This window comes from Grampus griseus (assembly GCF_964374135.1).
Source record: "Grampus griseus genome assembly, chromosome: 2".
Taxonomy (NCBI): Eukaryota; Metazoa; Chordata; class Mammalia; order Artiodactyla; family Delphinidae; genus Grampus; species Grampus griseus.
The window spans coordinates 133,669,086-133,683,914 of record NC_139018.1 but is presented as its reverse complement, the minus strand read 5'-3'; the positions used below and the strand labels follow the sequence as shown (position 1 = coordinate 133,683,914).

General features: G+C 44.7%; 1 protein-coding gene across 2 annotated transcripts in view; it reads left to right on the top strand.

The window, feature by feature from the left end:
- ST8SIA2 (ST8 alpha-N-acetyl-neuraminide alpha-2,8-sialyltransferase 2) overlaps positions 1–14,829 on the top strand; it is a gene marked incomplete at both ends in the record, with an annotated part of 58,376 nt that overhangs the window by 27,293 nt on the left and 16,254 nt on the right. Inside the window, 3 exons of one of the 2 annotated variants that reach the window (XM_082648625.1) lie at positions 6,315–6,377; positions 8,433–8,561; positions 12,627–12,884. In XM_082648625.1, the coding sequence (XP_082504751.1) occupies positions 6,315–6,377; positions 8,433–8,561; positions 12,627–12,884 (450 nt within the window). The remainder of the gene's footprint in view (positions 1–6,314; positions 6,378–8,432; positions 8,562–12,626; positions 12,885–14,829) is intronic. The other variant, XM_082648626.1, reaches the window with a different exon arrangement.

The following is a 14,829-nucleotide window of genomic DNA, read 5'->3' as shown; positions in this document are numbered from 1 at the left end:
GAGTTCAAACTGGCCCAGTCCAAAGGATGGGGCACCATATTTCTCACTGTGCCAGGGAAACTGAAGATACTGTCATTGCCAGCCTTGTGACTGGATCTGCACTGGACCAACCAAGGGAGGTGCCCCCTTGCCCATCTGAGCACTTGGCCAAGTACGACCAGCTCTTCAAATGGAGGAGGAAATGGACATCAAAGCTCAATTTGCCAGCAAAAATTTCAGGAAGTTCCTAGCCAAGTATGCTCTGGGCAGAAGAGCCCCTGAGCTCTTGAGCCCCAAGCACTTGTCAGCTGGTGGGACTTCTGCTCCTGTCCTAATCACAGGTGCTCAATGATCCAGACACAAACACTTTGGAAGGGACTTTCCTTCCCCCGTCTCTGTGATATTCTAGCTCCTGAGAATGGCCACATCCAAAGCTAGGCTTCCGACATGCTACTCCATGGATGAACCCTGAAATACTTTATTAAGTCAAAGAAGCCAGGCATAAAAGGACAAATATTGTATGATTCCACTTACAAAAAATATCTAGAGTAGGCACATTCACAGAAATAGAAGAATAGGATAGAATAGAGTACTAGGGGGTTGGGGGAGCAGGGATTGGGGAATTATTGTTTAATGGGTATAGAGTTTCTGTTGGGGGTGATGAAAAAATTCTAGAGATAAATGCTGGTGATGGCTCCACAATATTGTGAATATATTGGATGCCACTGAATCGTACACTTAAAAAGGGATAACATGGAAATTTTATGTTATGTATATTTCACCACAAAAAAGAAAAAGTCTTTAAAAAAACACCCTTGAACCCTGTTGGAATCCCTTGCTCTGTTCATGTGAATGACTGCAAATCATCCTTTTCCTTCTTTTCTCCCTACCATGTGTTTGTGGGGCCACATCCTTATAATGTGTGCTTGGAGGATCAACAGGCAGGACCCCCAGTGGTTTATATGCACAAGTTGAAAGCACACGTTCAGTATCTTCCCAAAACTGTAACGGAAGAATCATCTGCAAATTCATGAATTGTGTTTTAGTTTAATCTTTTATTCTCAGGACTAATCAACTGTTTAAGTTGGGTCCGCACACTTAATTAAAGCTTTCAGCTCTTGAAAGTTCATTTACTGAGCCTGACTCTTCAGTGAGGAACCAAGGATGTGGGAGATTCTAACACAGCTATGAGACCCCAGCACACTGAAACATGACCTTACCTATAAAACAACTGGGCTTGGATGAAGAGGCTAAACAGAAATGCAGTTTTCAGGTTTGCTAATTGCTTTTCACTGAAAACAAATCCAACTATGCATGTTATTATTTTTTTAAGATGTTTTTGATGTGGACCACTTTTAAAGTCTTTATTGAATTTGTTACAATATTGCTTCTGTTAGCTCCCTGACCAGGGATTGGACTCGCACCCGCTGCGTTGGAAGGCAAAGTCTTAACCACTGGACCGCCAGGGAAGTCCCTGTTATAATTTTTTTAAACAGGCTATTTTTATTTTTTGTCTTAGTTTACTGCTCGGAAAGAGTATTATGTTCATGGTGGAAAGGAGACTGACATCTTAAAATGTAGAGCTTTGGAGTAATCAGACTCCATCCTCACTATGGCTGAGAATAACGGGCAGGGTCAAGTGGACAGGGATTATTACTAATATTATACCTTGTTTTATAGAGTTCTTTATAGTGTGAAAAGAGCTTTCCCACATATTTACTCATTTGGATGACCTAAGCATCTTTGTTTCTATGATTTCAGAAGTTGATGAATTATCTTTAGCAAATTTTTCTCACCTGATCATCTTCCTCTGTCACTCAACCAAGCAGGTATCAGCATTCCCCAATCACAAGGGATGTAAGCTTATTTTAATAACAATGGAGGCAAAACCTAATTAGAAAAAAAAATCCCTTGCCAATTCATGTGATTCATTTTGAGCCAAATTATCTGCAACCTGAGTTTCTTTGAATGACAGTCTGCCCCATTCTCTGGGTATCTGAGAGGTGAAACTGTGTCTTGTACAGGTATAAGTAATATGTGTGAACACAGCATGCAAACTGCAGGGAAGACTTTGAAAGAAAAGTCCCACTTAGCACTGAAGTTAGATTTGATTCACTGAGCCCCAGCTGGACAAAGTACTATGCAAGGCTGGGAAGGTGAACAAAACAGGGTCCCCCTGTTTTAATATAGGTTTTATTATTATTTAGGTATGGTCAGGCCAACAGATCAGGAGATGACCACCATTGAAAATGTAGTGTTTATACTCCCACATTCCAAGAGGGGTGGCACACCACATCATGCAGGGCCACATGAAGTAGCACCAGATCACTTAGGAGGGAGGGGAGGGGGAACTGTGGACAAAAGCCTTTATTGTGGTTTCCATAGGAAGGAAGGGTGAAACAGGGTAAGCAGGCTTAAGATTGGCTAGTTTGGATAACTTCAGCAGACTCTGGGGCATAGGAGCTGTCCTACCTGTCTGGGACAACTGTAACCCCTCGTTATATTAAACCAGATAGATGCATAGATGTCTGGTACCTAGCTCCAGGTGATTATGGCAGGTGGACAGTGGCCCAGAGAATAAGATCCCACTAAGGGAGGTGGCAGGGGTATGGGCTCTAGATTAGTTGATTTGTATTTGAAAGGTGCACTCCCAGGCCAGTTGTTTACTATCTCTAGGAATTTGCTAACCCTGAGAGGAGCTGTCCCTCCACAGTCAGCAAGGTCCCAGATGTCAAAGCATCAGATAAAGAAAGTAAAAGACATGGTTAATGCACACAATCCAGGGGCTTCCCTTCTAGTGTGGCGAGCAGCTGAGGAAGATGAAACCAGAAACCAATCTCTAGACCTTGGTTTCTTCAACTATAAGAGGAGGAGTTTAGACTATGTCAATGACAAAATTTCTTTCAAGTCTCCCATCTGTGATTCCATGAAATAATTAAATATGAAAAGGTGACAAATGCTGTAATAGAATGCTTTAGGAAGAGAAGGAAAAGGTGGCTGAGAATTGAAAACTAAGATGGTTTTGAGGGGAAGCACAGGTGTTGGGCTTGGGGTTTAGCATAGGAAGGTGATGGGATGGGTTGGCTGATGGAGGGGATTCATCTTCTCAGAGGCATTAGGTAGAAAACAAACATCAAAGCAGAGGTTCTCAAATGGAGGCCATTTTGCCTCCCTGCCCCAGGGGACATTTGACAATGTCTGGAGGCACTTTTAGTTGTCACAGTTTGGGGGTGTGGGGAGGGCTGCTCCTGGCATAAAGTGGGTAGAGGCCAGGGATGCAGCTAGAACACCCTACAATGCACAGGTAGCTGCCCAACCCCCAACACCCACATTGAAATATCAATAGTGCCGAGGTGGGGAAACCCAGAGTTAGAGGAAGGACTGGTATGAAAAAGTGCATGGTTTGTGGTGCCCACGTCAGCAGGACTGGATGCTCCCCAGGACCTGGCCTGGAGGCAGGAGAAGAGAAAGCAGGAGGAAGTTGTTGCTCAGCATTGAGTCCTCTCCAAACCCCTGGTTGCGTTAAACCAGATAGATGCACAGATGCAGTGCTCACCTCACCTGGAGTCCTCTCAGATTTCAAGAAAGGTGCTGAGCAGAGTTTGTTGAGGTTTGCTGTTTGTATAAGCAGAATTTTAAATTTTTATGAAGGTTTTTTTAAAATTATATTTTCTCTTAGGATTTCTTCTTCCACTTCTGAATTTTAAAAGTCCTTCACATATATTCCTCACACCTCATCAAGATTTGATAAATATCCTCTTCCATTTTCTTACCAACTTTGTATGGGTTGTCTTCTTTAAATATTTAACTGTTTAATTCAGTCTTCCCCAGAGGTGCTATAAGTATGCTTGGTAATAAGTAAGATGATTTTAGGAATTCCATTGGTAAATATTTTTGTGGTAATGGTTTTGTGTTCTTTTCAAATGAGTATATAATCATGATATCGAACCCATATTTTCACGGATGGTGTTGTGTAGGTTAAGAAGTTTTTAAAAGATGAGTCCATTTAAAAACTTAATAGATAGTAGTATGGGTGATAAACAAAATATGGCAAACTGCTGATAGGAATATGAGAATTACTAAAGTCTGAGAAACACTAGTTAAATCCACTTGAAATTTATAAGTCAGGGAACACTTACATGATTTCCCTCCAACTCACCTCCAGATTATTAATCAACTACTTCAAACCATTTATTGAATTTCTCGTTGATAATGATTTTTAAAAATCATACATCAATTCTCATGTGCAGCATTTCTAGACAATCTTTTTTGTTCCAATAACCTTTCATTAGTATTGAGCTATGACCACACTTTTAATTACTTACTTGACTTAATATCTGGCCCAGCAAGTCTTCCCTCCCCCAAGGAGTGCTGATTTTGAGGACTGGGGTCAGGGTCAGGACATGTGAAAGGTCAGTGTCATGTGGACAGCAGCGGGCCCAGGAAAGCCCTTGGGCGCTGACCTAAGTAGATTATGGCTACAGGCCAGAGATGGCCAGGTATTCCCAGACCCTTGGATTAGATGTGTGAGAAAGCCGCCATCCCAAGGGTAAATGAAGAGAGACAAAAAAGAGATATTACGCATTGATTTAAATGTGAAGAACCAATGATACTCTGTGTAATTAAGAATTAGACTGTGTGTAATGAAATTTGAGACCTGAAGGGAGACCTGAGATGAGGCACTGGGTGAGTCATAGCACACGTCCTGTTGCCTGGTCATCCAGCTAAGAGGCAGAATATTTCCTGTTGCCAAATAACGTTGAAAGGACATTTCAGTCTATCAGGAAAAGACACACGCGTGCGCACACACACACAATGTTATATCTACAAGTATGTGAATCCTAAAGAAAGCAGATAGAAAAATCCAGATTTAAAACCAGTGAGGAGTTAGGCATTAACTTCCCCCAAAGAGTTCTTATTAAATCACAGGATTCTTTAAATATACAGCTTTTGCAGTGATTTTAATTATTTCTTTGGAGTGTGCCAACACCTTGACTGAAAGGCTAGATGGAACTTTTAAAAAATGATAGATGTTAAAAAATGATAGATGATCTTATTTGCAAAGCAGAAATAGAGATACAGACGTAGAGAACAAACGTATGGACACCGGTGGGGCAAAGGGGGGTGGGATGAATTGGGAGATTGGGCTTGACATATATACACTATTGATACTATGTATAAAATAGATAACTAATGAGAACCTACTGTATAGCACGGGGAGCTCTACTCAGTGCTCTGTGGTGACCTAAATGAGAAGGAAATCCAAAAAAGAGGGGACATATGTATACATATATCTGATTCACTTTGCTGTACAGTAGAAACTAACACAACATTGTAAAGCAACTATACTCCAATAAAAGTTAATTCAAAAATTAAAATAAAATCGCAAAAAAATTATAGCTCTCCAAAAAAAAAATGAGAAAAGTGTGAAGAAATATCTCCTCAAACCACATATCCTATAAATCAGTGGTGAAAAAACTATTTAACTTAATAAAAATAATTAGTCTCACGTACAACTTTTAAAAAAACACACACAGAGCACAAAGTGGGCTGGGTACCAGGGGCAGATGGATTCATCTCTCCCCTTGGCCCAGTGTGATTAGCGAAGCAGGGTGAAACTTCATGGCCCCCATCCAGAATGGAATCTGACAGAACTGAAGAGATGGTGGGGCTGGAAAGGGCCTTAGAATGCTTTTACTCCAAAAACCTTTTCCTCCAGAGGAAGACGCAAAGGACCCCATTACTCACTCATCTCCTGCTCCCTGGTAAAGTGACACCATTAAATATTATTTTTCCTGCCCCCAAAAAGCAAATCATTCTCACATTTGGTTGGAGGCACTGGTTGAGTCAGTCTTGCTGCCTCTGTTGGACTTCTGATGTCTCAAGTTTGGAGATCATGTGATGGACAACGTCTTACCACAGGTGAGTGACGGCCAGCGAAGACCAGGGGCAAAGGATGAGTCCGGCTAAAGGAAATACTGAGTCATGCTGCAGCAGGTGCTTAGTCAGGCTCAAGCGTGCTAGCCTATGGGCTTAACCAGAGGAGACAAAGGAGTTTGTCTCAAAGCTCAAATGAAATCCTCAAGTGGAAACCTTGGTGAGAATTGAAACAATGTCCAAGGGAGAGGCCGGGGAGGATCTAGGAGGCCTACTTCCTTGAAAATGCCTGGGTTTGTGGCTGGGTCAGGAGGTTGCCCATTTCTGGAGAGGCCTAGGTGAGATTTCATTGTCCCTCTGTAGTCCTCCAAGGCGGGCTGTGAGATCTCCTGGCAACTGAAGAGGGCTTTGCAAAGAAGAGCTGGGTTTATAAATAATGTATTTCCTTTGTCTTGCAGGAATTCTGGAGGCAGAGGTACAATCAGATCAGCTGTGAACAGCTTACATAGCAAATCTAATAGGTTTGTAAATTAGATTTTGTGTTCATTTGTTTTTGCTGTAAGGCAGCTATTAATCTGCTTCTCCTCTTTGCTGGATGGTGCCCTTCTTACTTAGCAAATAGCAAAGAGATCTGTTTCGCTTCACTTTGGCTTTGCGTTTCCCTAATCACTTTTGGGGGGGGGCGGGGGGAGTTGTCGATAGGAGAGCCCGTGAAATGGCCCAAGGTCTAGAGGCTGCAGAGATAGAAAATTCAGATGAGTAAGAGTCTCTTTCTGCAAAAGAGCCCACTCACTTGGAGGCACTTGAGCTACCAATGAGCTTATTCATAACTTGAATTTTTGCCGAATAAAAGAGACTCTGAAAGGAATCAGGACTTTCACCCAATTTCATTGTGGTAGATGGCTTGTCCAGGAGGTAAAGATAGAAAATAGAGCATTCAGGAACTTTGCTGAGACCTCTTAAAAATATTTAGGAAGTCAATTGAGAAATGTTAACCTTGATTACTGAAGGCACACCCTAAATTCTAAGAGTGTTTCCTCGGATGACGGTCTTTGGCCAGAAGACAGCTTGATACAGGAGTGTGAGCAAACGCCTTGCAAGCCAACAAACTCAGGCTTGCCACTGGCTATGGTTGGACCCTACCCAGTCCCCATCCAGAAGATATCTTCCTCTTCTATACCTTCTTTCTATAAATGGGGAAACAGGCTCAGAGAGATAAAGTGATTTGCCCATAGTCACACAGCTTATGAAATCTTTTCACTACACCCTCTGCTTCTGTTCGTGAAAACAGCAAAAATTGCAAAGGGTCAGGTCTTGTTTCCTTTCATAGCTTCCCTTTAAGCCTGCAGGCTGGGGGAATGCATCCACCTTACTCAAAACCCTTGAATTTTCTGTTCTCTGCAAAAGTTACATATTTTTGAATCCCACACAAGTAATATCGGCCAGAGGAGTCAGGAATATTGGGAATGGAGGTATGTGGGGAGAAAGTGCACCCCCAAATAAATTCCTTTCTACCTACAAAAAGCAAAATAGAGCGTTGGGTTTAGACCTGTTAAAAGGATTTCATCTTTTCTAACTTGGCTGTTCCAAGATAAATGCAGAGGACATCGTTGTTTGCTTTGAATTCTTTAAAGCTCCAGAATTTGGCATCAGAAATCCACTTATCATTCTAGCTGAGAGAATCTGCTGTCAGCACAGACAAAAGGAACTTGCGATGTGACCCACATGCATCTGTGTGCATCCGGCAGAGGCAGGCTGGCTCCTACACTGCCTTTTGAGATGTAATCGTAACCTAGTTTCATAGAAACCTACTAGCATATATTTCAAACATCTGAATTCAAGCGGGTCCTGTAACGCCTGAGTCAGGTGGAAAGATGGTATGCACCCAGAATTATGATTGGCCCCGGGCATTCAGAGCCAGCCAGCAACTTCATCCATCCAGGCACCTCCCCAAGGTCAAATTCAAATTCAAATTCAACAAACATTTATTTAGCAGCTGCTATGTTAGACCATTGGGGAATATAGAAATGAGTGAGGGAACTCCCCTGTTTACAATCTAGTGGGAGAGAGAAACAGAGCTAGGATAACTCTGGAACTACACAGACGTTTGAAGTGGCATCTTACAAACGAGGGATAATGAGATAAAGCTACATCCCATTGCCCCAACGTGAGTTTTTGTTTCCTCTTTATTAAGTTTGTAAACCATCTTATGATACTTGGTTCTTAATTCAACTGCTCTTCGGAGTTTCACAAAAGCGGCTTGAAGAAGTATTACTATTAGGACAGTGACGGCTAGGTTTCACTGGGAGGAAACATTGGGGGTTGGGGGTGGGGAGAAAGAGAGTTCATCACCCCCTTCCTGTCTCCCAGAATATATGTAGGTAATACCTGAGGGAGAGAGTTGGTGCATTCTAGAAGATAAATAGACTTCCTTTCCTTCTCAGGTAATAACTGCAATTTTGCTCCTCCGAAGAAGTTTACATTCAAGCTTGTGCAAAAGCAAAACTGTTAGACTTGTCATTGGCTTGCTAAAAGATCATGTCTCCCCTCTTCCTCTTTCTTTTTCCCCCTTCCAGAGCTGAAGTTGTAATAAATGGCTCCTCGTCCCCGGCTGTTGTTGACAGAAGTAATGAAGGCTTTAAGCGCAACATCCAACCAGCCTCGGCCAAGTGGAGACACAACCAAACGCTCTCTCTGAGGATCAGGTAGTGGTAATTACCTCTAGGACAAGAGACAGACTTGGCCTTCTTTGGCACAAGCTGGCAAATTGCCGCTCTCCATCATCTAAAGAAGTCAGGATAGAAATAAAATGTTTACCTCCCGCTGAAGCAGGTTTCATCTCTCACTGATCAATTGGAAATAAAAACCCCAGGCAAGCCCGGCAGCCCAGCACATGTGTGCGGCGACTCAGGCCGGGGAAGTGACAGGAGCAACTGGCTGAGGTCCTGGGTTTGGAGGGAGTGAGGCTCTTGGGTCAGCAGCAGTGAGAGCCAGGGGCGGGGGGGATCACAGATGGCTTCTCCCAGAGGACCCCAAAGCAGCAGTCCTTGCCTGGCATCCATCCCCTTTCAGCGGCGATGGTCCTCCCATTTGTCTTTGGAGAGCTGTCTCCTCCCACAGCCCGTGTGGCTTGAGTAGGCAGCCACTCCCTGATGACATGAAGAAAAGCTACAACTGGGCATCAGGTGACCCAGGAGCTGATGGGACACCTAACCACAAAGGGAGAGGTCTGTTTTAGCCAGAGAACAGCTCTTGTCCTGATCTTTGCAGAGTGATGTTTCCAGAGCAGTGCAGACATTGCTGGGTGGCGGGAATGGGGAACTGTAAGGAAGGGATTCCAATGTCAGCACTTTGGCCTCTTGACTTTGACAGAGCTGTGATAGACGCAGCAAAGAGTGGTCAGTATAACCCAACCATTCACTTGCAGACATTGTGCTGGGAGCCGGGGGCGTTGACATGAATCAGACATGCTGGCAGGAGGCACAAATGTAACAAAGATAGAGCAGGGCAGTGTGATGTACACATGAGGCGGTGTTGCCTCATATAAATAGGTGGAGATAGATCATACTGAGGAGAGTACTCCATTTTGTAAGGGGGCTAAGAGGGCTGGCCAGGAAAGGCTTACCAGGAGCAATGGGTTTTGAAGGATAATTAGGAGTTTGCCAGGCATGCCAAGCTGCTGCCTGAAGTCTGGTGTTTGTGCTGTGTTGCTGGAGCACCCATCAGGAGGAGGGAATGGAGGTGAGGAGGTCGGTGCAGTAACCAGGACCAGACAGGAAAGCCTTGACTATCACAGCCCCACCTTCCCAGCCCATCATCATGGAGAGGAAGCTGAGAACAGGGGGCTAGGGCATGGCGGTCAGCCTTGACCATAGCGACCATACAGAGCAGGGAGCTTCCCCCTTCAGGTGGGCTCATCGTCAAGATGCCCCTACCCCCAGGTTCTTGAGGCTTGGATTTGGGGCCTGAGAAAGTGTGGGGAGTAGAGAGGTGTGAGATTGGAGCCCTAGCAGCTGAGAAAGCATCTGAAGGAGCTGACTCCTGTCACCACCGTTCTGCCTCCCCTCATTCAAGGCCTCTTCTGAGGGCCCCTGGCTGGGCCCTCGGCCTTCACCTTACACCCCAACAGCTGCCACCTGCGTTACTCACCCCCGGTCAGCAGCCCTGTGAGGCAGTCCGAGGAAACGGACTGCTGTAACAAATTTCCACCAACTCAGTAGCTTCACACAAGAGAAATGGATTCCCCTAGAGTTCTGGGGCTCAGAATTCCGAGCGCTCCCTCTGAAGGCTCCAGGGGAGAATCTGTCCTTGCCCTGTCCAGCTTCTGGGGCTCCAGGCATTCCCTGCCGCGTAGCCATGTCACTCCAGTGTCCGCCTTGTCTTCACGTGGCCTTTTGCTCTGTGTCTGTGTGTCCCCTCTCCTATCTCTGCTAAGGACACTTGTCATTGGATGTAGGGCCCATCAGGGTAAGCAGGATGATCTCGAGAGCCCTAATTTAAATACATGTGCAAAGATGCTGTTTCCAAATAAAGCACCTCACAGGTTCCAGGGTTAGGAGGTGAACATATATTTGGGAGGCCACTATTCACCCCACTACAACATCTGTGAGTGAAATCCTCCTGCCAGCACAAGCCCACCTCAATCTCCACTCACTCTTTCTCCCACCACTGGGTAGAGAAAAGGATATTTCCCCCTTTCGGAGAAGACCAGACTGTGGCCGCCATGGGGATCCTGCAAACACACAGCTACCTCGGCAGGAACAATGTGCCTTCACCCAGGGGGGAAAAGGATTTCCTTCATCTTCCTTCAATTAGTCACCAAAATTATTCATAATAAAGATTCTGTGAGTGATTTGGAATGATGTTTAATAATCAGTAGTAATTTCTCACAATTAGTTGGAAATTAATTCATCCACAGAGGAGTTTATCTATGGGCTTTCTGGAGGCTCTCTTTGCTTTTAAATACTCTGGGGGTAAGTAATTGCAAAGGTTTCAGCAATGTCCAGACCATATTAGTTTGTAAAGTTGTGTCATCCCGGGTAAAGCACTATAAATAAAAACGATGTTTTCTGTTGTATCTCTGTTTTCCATCAAGAGATACAAATTATGCATCAAGAGTGGTTTCCCCTGCATGAAAGCATGAGATCCAGACTATTGATGAGGCAAGACCAGTGGAACAGGAGCGCTGTGCCCTGTCGAGCATTCTAGGTGCCCCTTGGTGACGCCAGAGGCTCCCAAACCTGGACCCACCTGAGAGTCCCCTGCAGAGCCTTTGAAAGCGTGCTGAGACCCAGGCCACACTCAGAATCAGGATTTCTCGGGCGTCAGCCTGGAGCCTCTGAATTCTCTATAGTTCCCCAAATAATTGAATGTGCATCCTGCTGGGATACACCACAGGCTGTGACCATCTCAGATCACACAGGCTCTCAGGGATCAGTGTTAGCATCTGTGCAATGGGGCAGCCACCTTGCAAGTCCTCACATTCGCAAAGCGTGTGAAGGTCCTGTTCCTCTGGGGCTTGGTGGAAGAGAACAGCATCATTGTGTCTATTCCAGATGGGGGCTCGCTAGCTGCAGGAAATGAAATTAATTCCAGGTGATCTGGGTACCAGATTTCCTTCTCTGGATGACTTGAATCATTTCTAAAAATCTTTGGGGCAGTTTACACAGTTTTTAAAGTGAAACCTCCAGTTAGGATCCTCACCTTCCTGGGGGCAGGAATAAAACTCCCCTGGTGATTCTGAGAGGATTCCTATCCCTTTTCTGACCACATCCCATCCCATCTATGTGCTTTGCTAGATGATTCTGGAGCTTTCCCCCTAAAAGTCACGCTGAAGCCTAGAGAGCTGTCTTTTGATCACCTTTGTTCTGAAACAGCACAAAGCAATGCTGCTCTGTGGGACCAGAGAGGTATCAATAGTTACAAACTCCAAACAAGCCAGCAGTGAGGAGGGCCAGGGAGCACACAGCACAGAAAGGACCAGTGCACGGACGGCAGGACACGTTCGCAGTCCCGCAAACGGGGAGTGGTTGACACACCTCACAGCGTCCACACACCCACTCGCCCCCTGGAAGGCCCCTGTACACAGAGAAGGCTTCCAGGGAAGAAAATTGGCCACTGAGGAATGAGGGACCCCTGTCATTCCGGTTTCCAGGTCCTAATTCAGGACTGCCTGTCAGATGGTGGCCCTGAATCCCACTCAGAGAGGGGAGTATGAGATAGGATGACCATGGTCTGGGTTTGCCCAAGACTCAGGTACAGTTTGTCCCTGGGGTACAAGGCTTTCAGTCTAAAACCATGCTTTCCTAGGCAAACCAGGATGGCAGGTCACCCTTCCTTCCAGGGCCCTTCATGATGAGCTCACATTCAGTCCTGATGAAGTCATTTCCCAGGGCAGGTATTCAATCTCCTAGAAGGAGGACCAGATCGGCCTCTGGGCCGTGTTGCCAGTCTCTGCCCAGAACCAGAGATTGGAGATTCTCCAGTCAAACACATAGACGGGATGAGATGTGGTCAGAAAAAGGATAGAAATCCTCTCAGAATTACCAGGGAAGTTTTATTCCTGCCCCTAGGAAGGTGAGGATCCTAACTGGAGATTTTACTTTAAAAACTGTGTAACCAGAGATTCTCGGAGGGCATCTGACCTCTAGCTGCCCCTGTGTGCTGGGCTGCGTCAGCCCTGCAGGGTGACCAAGGAGAGGAAAAGCCGGGTTGGCAAAGGGCAGGTAGCAACGGGAGACTTTTTCCTCATGTGTGTTTGGTTTTCGTAGGAAGCAAATCTTAAAGTTCTTGGATGCTGAAAAGGACATTTCTGTCCTCAAGGGGACCCTGAAACCCGGAGATATTATTCATTACATCTTCGACCGAGACAGCACAATGAACGTGTCCCAGAACCTCTATGAGCTCCTCCCCAGAACCTCTCCACTGAAGAACAAGCACTTCGGGACTTGTGCCATCGTGGGCAACTCCGGGGTCTTGCTGAACAGCGGCTGCGGGCAGGAGATTGACACACACAGCTTTGTCATCAGGTAACCGCAGTAGGTCCCCTGGACACAAAGTGACAGGCATATTTAAGTTGAGCTTTGCCAGTTGTCCCAAAAAGTTGAAACAAGATTAGTTGGGTGAGTCCCCTTTCTCAACCTTGACTGTCCATTAGAATTGCTCAGTAGCCTTGGAAAGTTCCAATGTCCAGACTGCACCCCAGACTAATTAAGTCCGTCTGAGGGGTGGGGGCATGTAGCCCAGGGAGCCTGAGGGCTTCTGGTGTACAGCCAAGATTTTTTTTTTTAAACATCTTTATTGGAGTATAATTGCTTTACAATGGTGTGTTAGTTTCTGCTTTAAAACAAAGTGAATCAGTTGTACATATACATATATCACCATATCTCCTCCCTCTTGCATCTCCCTCCCACCCTCCCTATCCCACCCCTCTAGGTGGTCACAAAGCACCAAGCTGATCTCCCTGTGCTATGTGGCTGCTTCCCACTAGCTATCTATTTTACATTTGGTAGTGTATATATATATGTCCATACCACTCTCTCACTTCGTCCCAGCTTACCCTTCCCCCTCCTCGTGTCCTCAAGTCCATTCTCTATGGCTGCGTCTTTATTCCTGTCCTGCCCCTAGATTCTTCAGAACCATTTTTTATTTTTTACATTCCATATATATGTGTTAGCATACGGTATTTGTTTTTCTCTTTCTGACATACTTCACTCTGTATGACAGTCTCTAAGTCCATCCACCTCACTACAAATAGCTCAATTTCCTTTCTTTTTATGGCTGAGTAATATTCCATTGTATATATGTGCCACATCTTCTTTATCCATTCCTCTGTCGATGGACACTTGGGCTGCTTCCATGTCTGGGCTATTGTAAATAGAGCTGCAGTGAACATTTTGGTACATGACTCTTTTTGAATTATGGTTTTCTCAGGGTATATGCCCAGTAGTGGGATTGCTGGGTCATATGGTAGCTCTATTTTTAGTTTTTTAAGAAACCTCCATACTGTTCTCCATAGTGACTGTATCAGTTTACATTCCCACCAACAATGCAAGAGGGTTCCCTTTTCTCCACACCCTCTCCAGCATTTATTGTTTGTAGATTTTTTGATGATGGCCATTCTGACCGGTGTGAGGTGATACCTCATTGTAGTTTTGATTTGCATTTCTCTAATGATTAGTAATGTTGAGCATCCTCTCATGTGCCTCTTGGCCATCTGTGTATCTTCTTTGGAGAAATGTCTATTTAGTTCTTCTGCCCATTTTTGGATTGGATTGTTTCTTTCTTTCAGTATTGAGCTTCATGAGCTGCTTGTATATTTTGGAGATATATCCTTTGTCAGTTGCTTCGTTTGCAAATATTTTCTCCCATTCTGAGGTTTGTCTTTTCATCTTGTTTATGGTTTCCCTTGCTGTGCAAAAGCTTTTAAGTTTCATTAGGTCCCATTTGTTTATTTTTGTTTTTATTTCCATTTCTCTAGGACGTGGGTCAAAAAGGATCTTGTACAGCCAAGATTGAGAACTGTTGGTGTAGAACAGAGGCAGGCAGACTATGGCCCATAACCTGTTTTTGTCAATAAAGTTTTACTGAAACACAGCCATGCCCATTCATTCTCATATCCTCAGTAGCTGCTTTCTCACTGCAATGTAGAATTGAATTAGTTGTACAGAGTTGAAGAATTGCAGCAGAGAGAGCATATAGCCCACAAGCCTAAAATATTTATCTGGCCCTTTGCAGAAAAAGTTTGCTGACCCCTGGATAGAGCCCAGCACAAAAGTTTGGTTAAAAAAGTCTCCTGGGCTGGCCAGTTGTTGGCCCAAGTTTGGAAAACTCTTTTAAGGTGTATTCTACTAGTTCCTTTATTCTCCTGTAGACAAAATCTGGGAAGTGAAGGGGCGACAGAGAAACTTGTATTTGTACTTGACCATCATTCTCTCCAAAGAGAGAATGAGGTCTCATTCTCATTTCTCATTT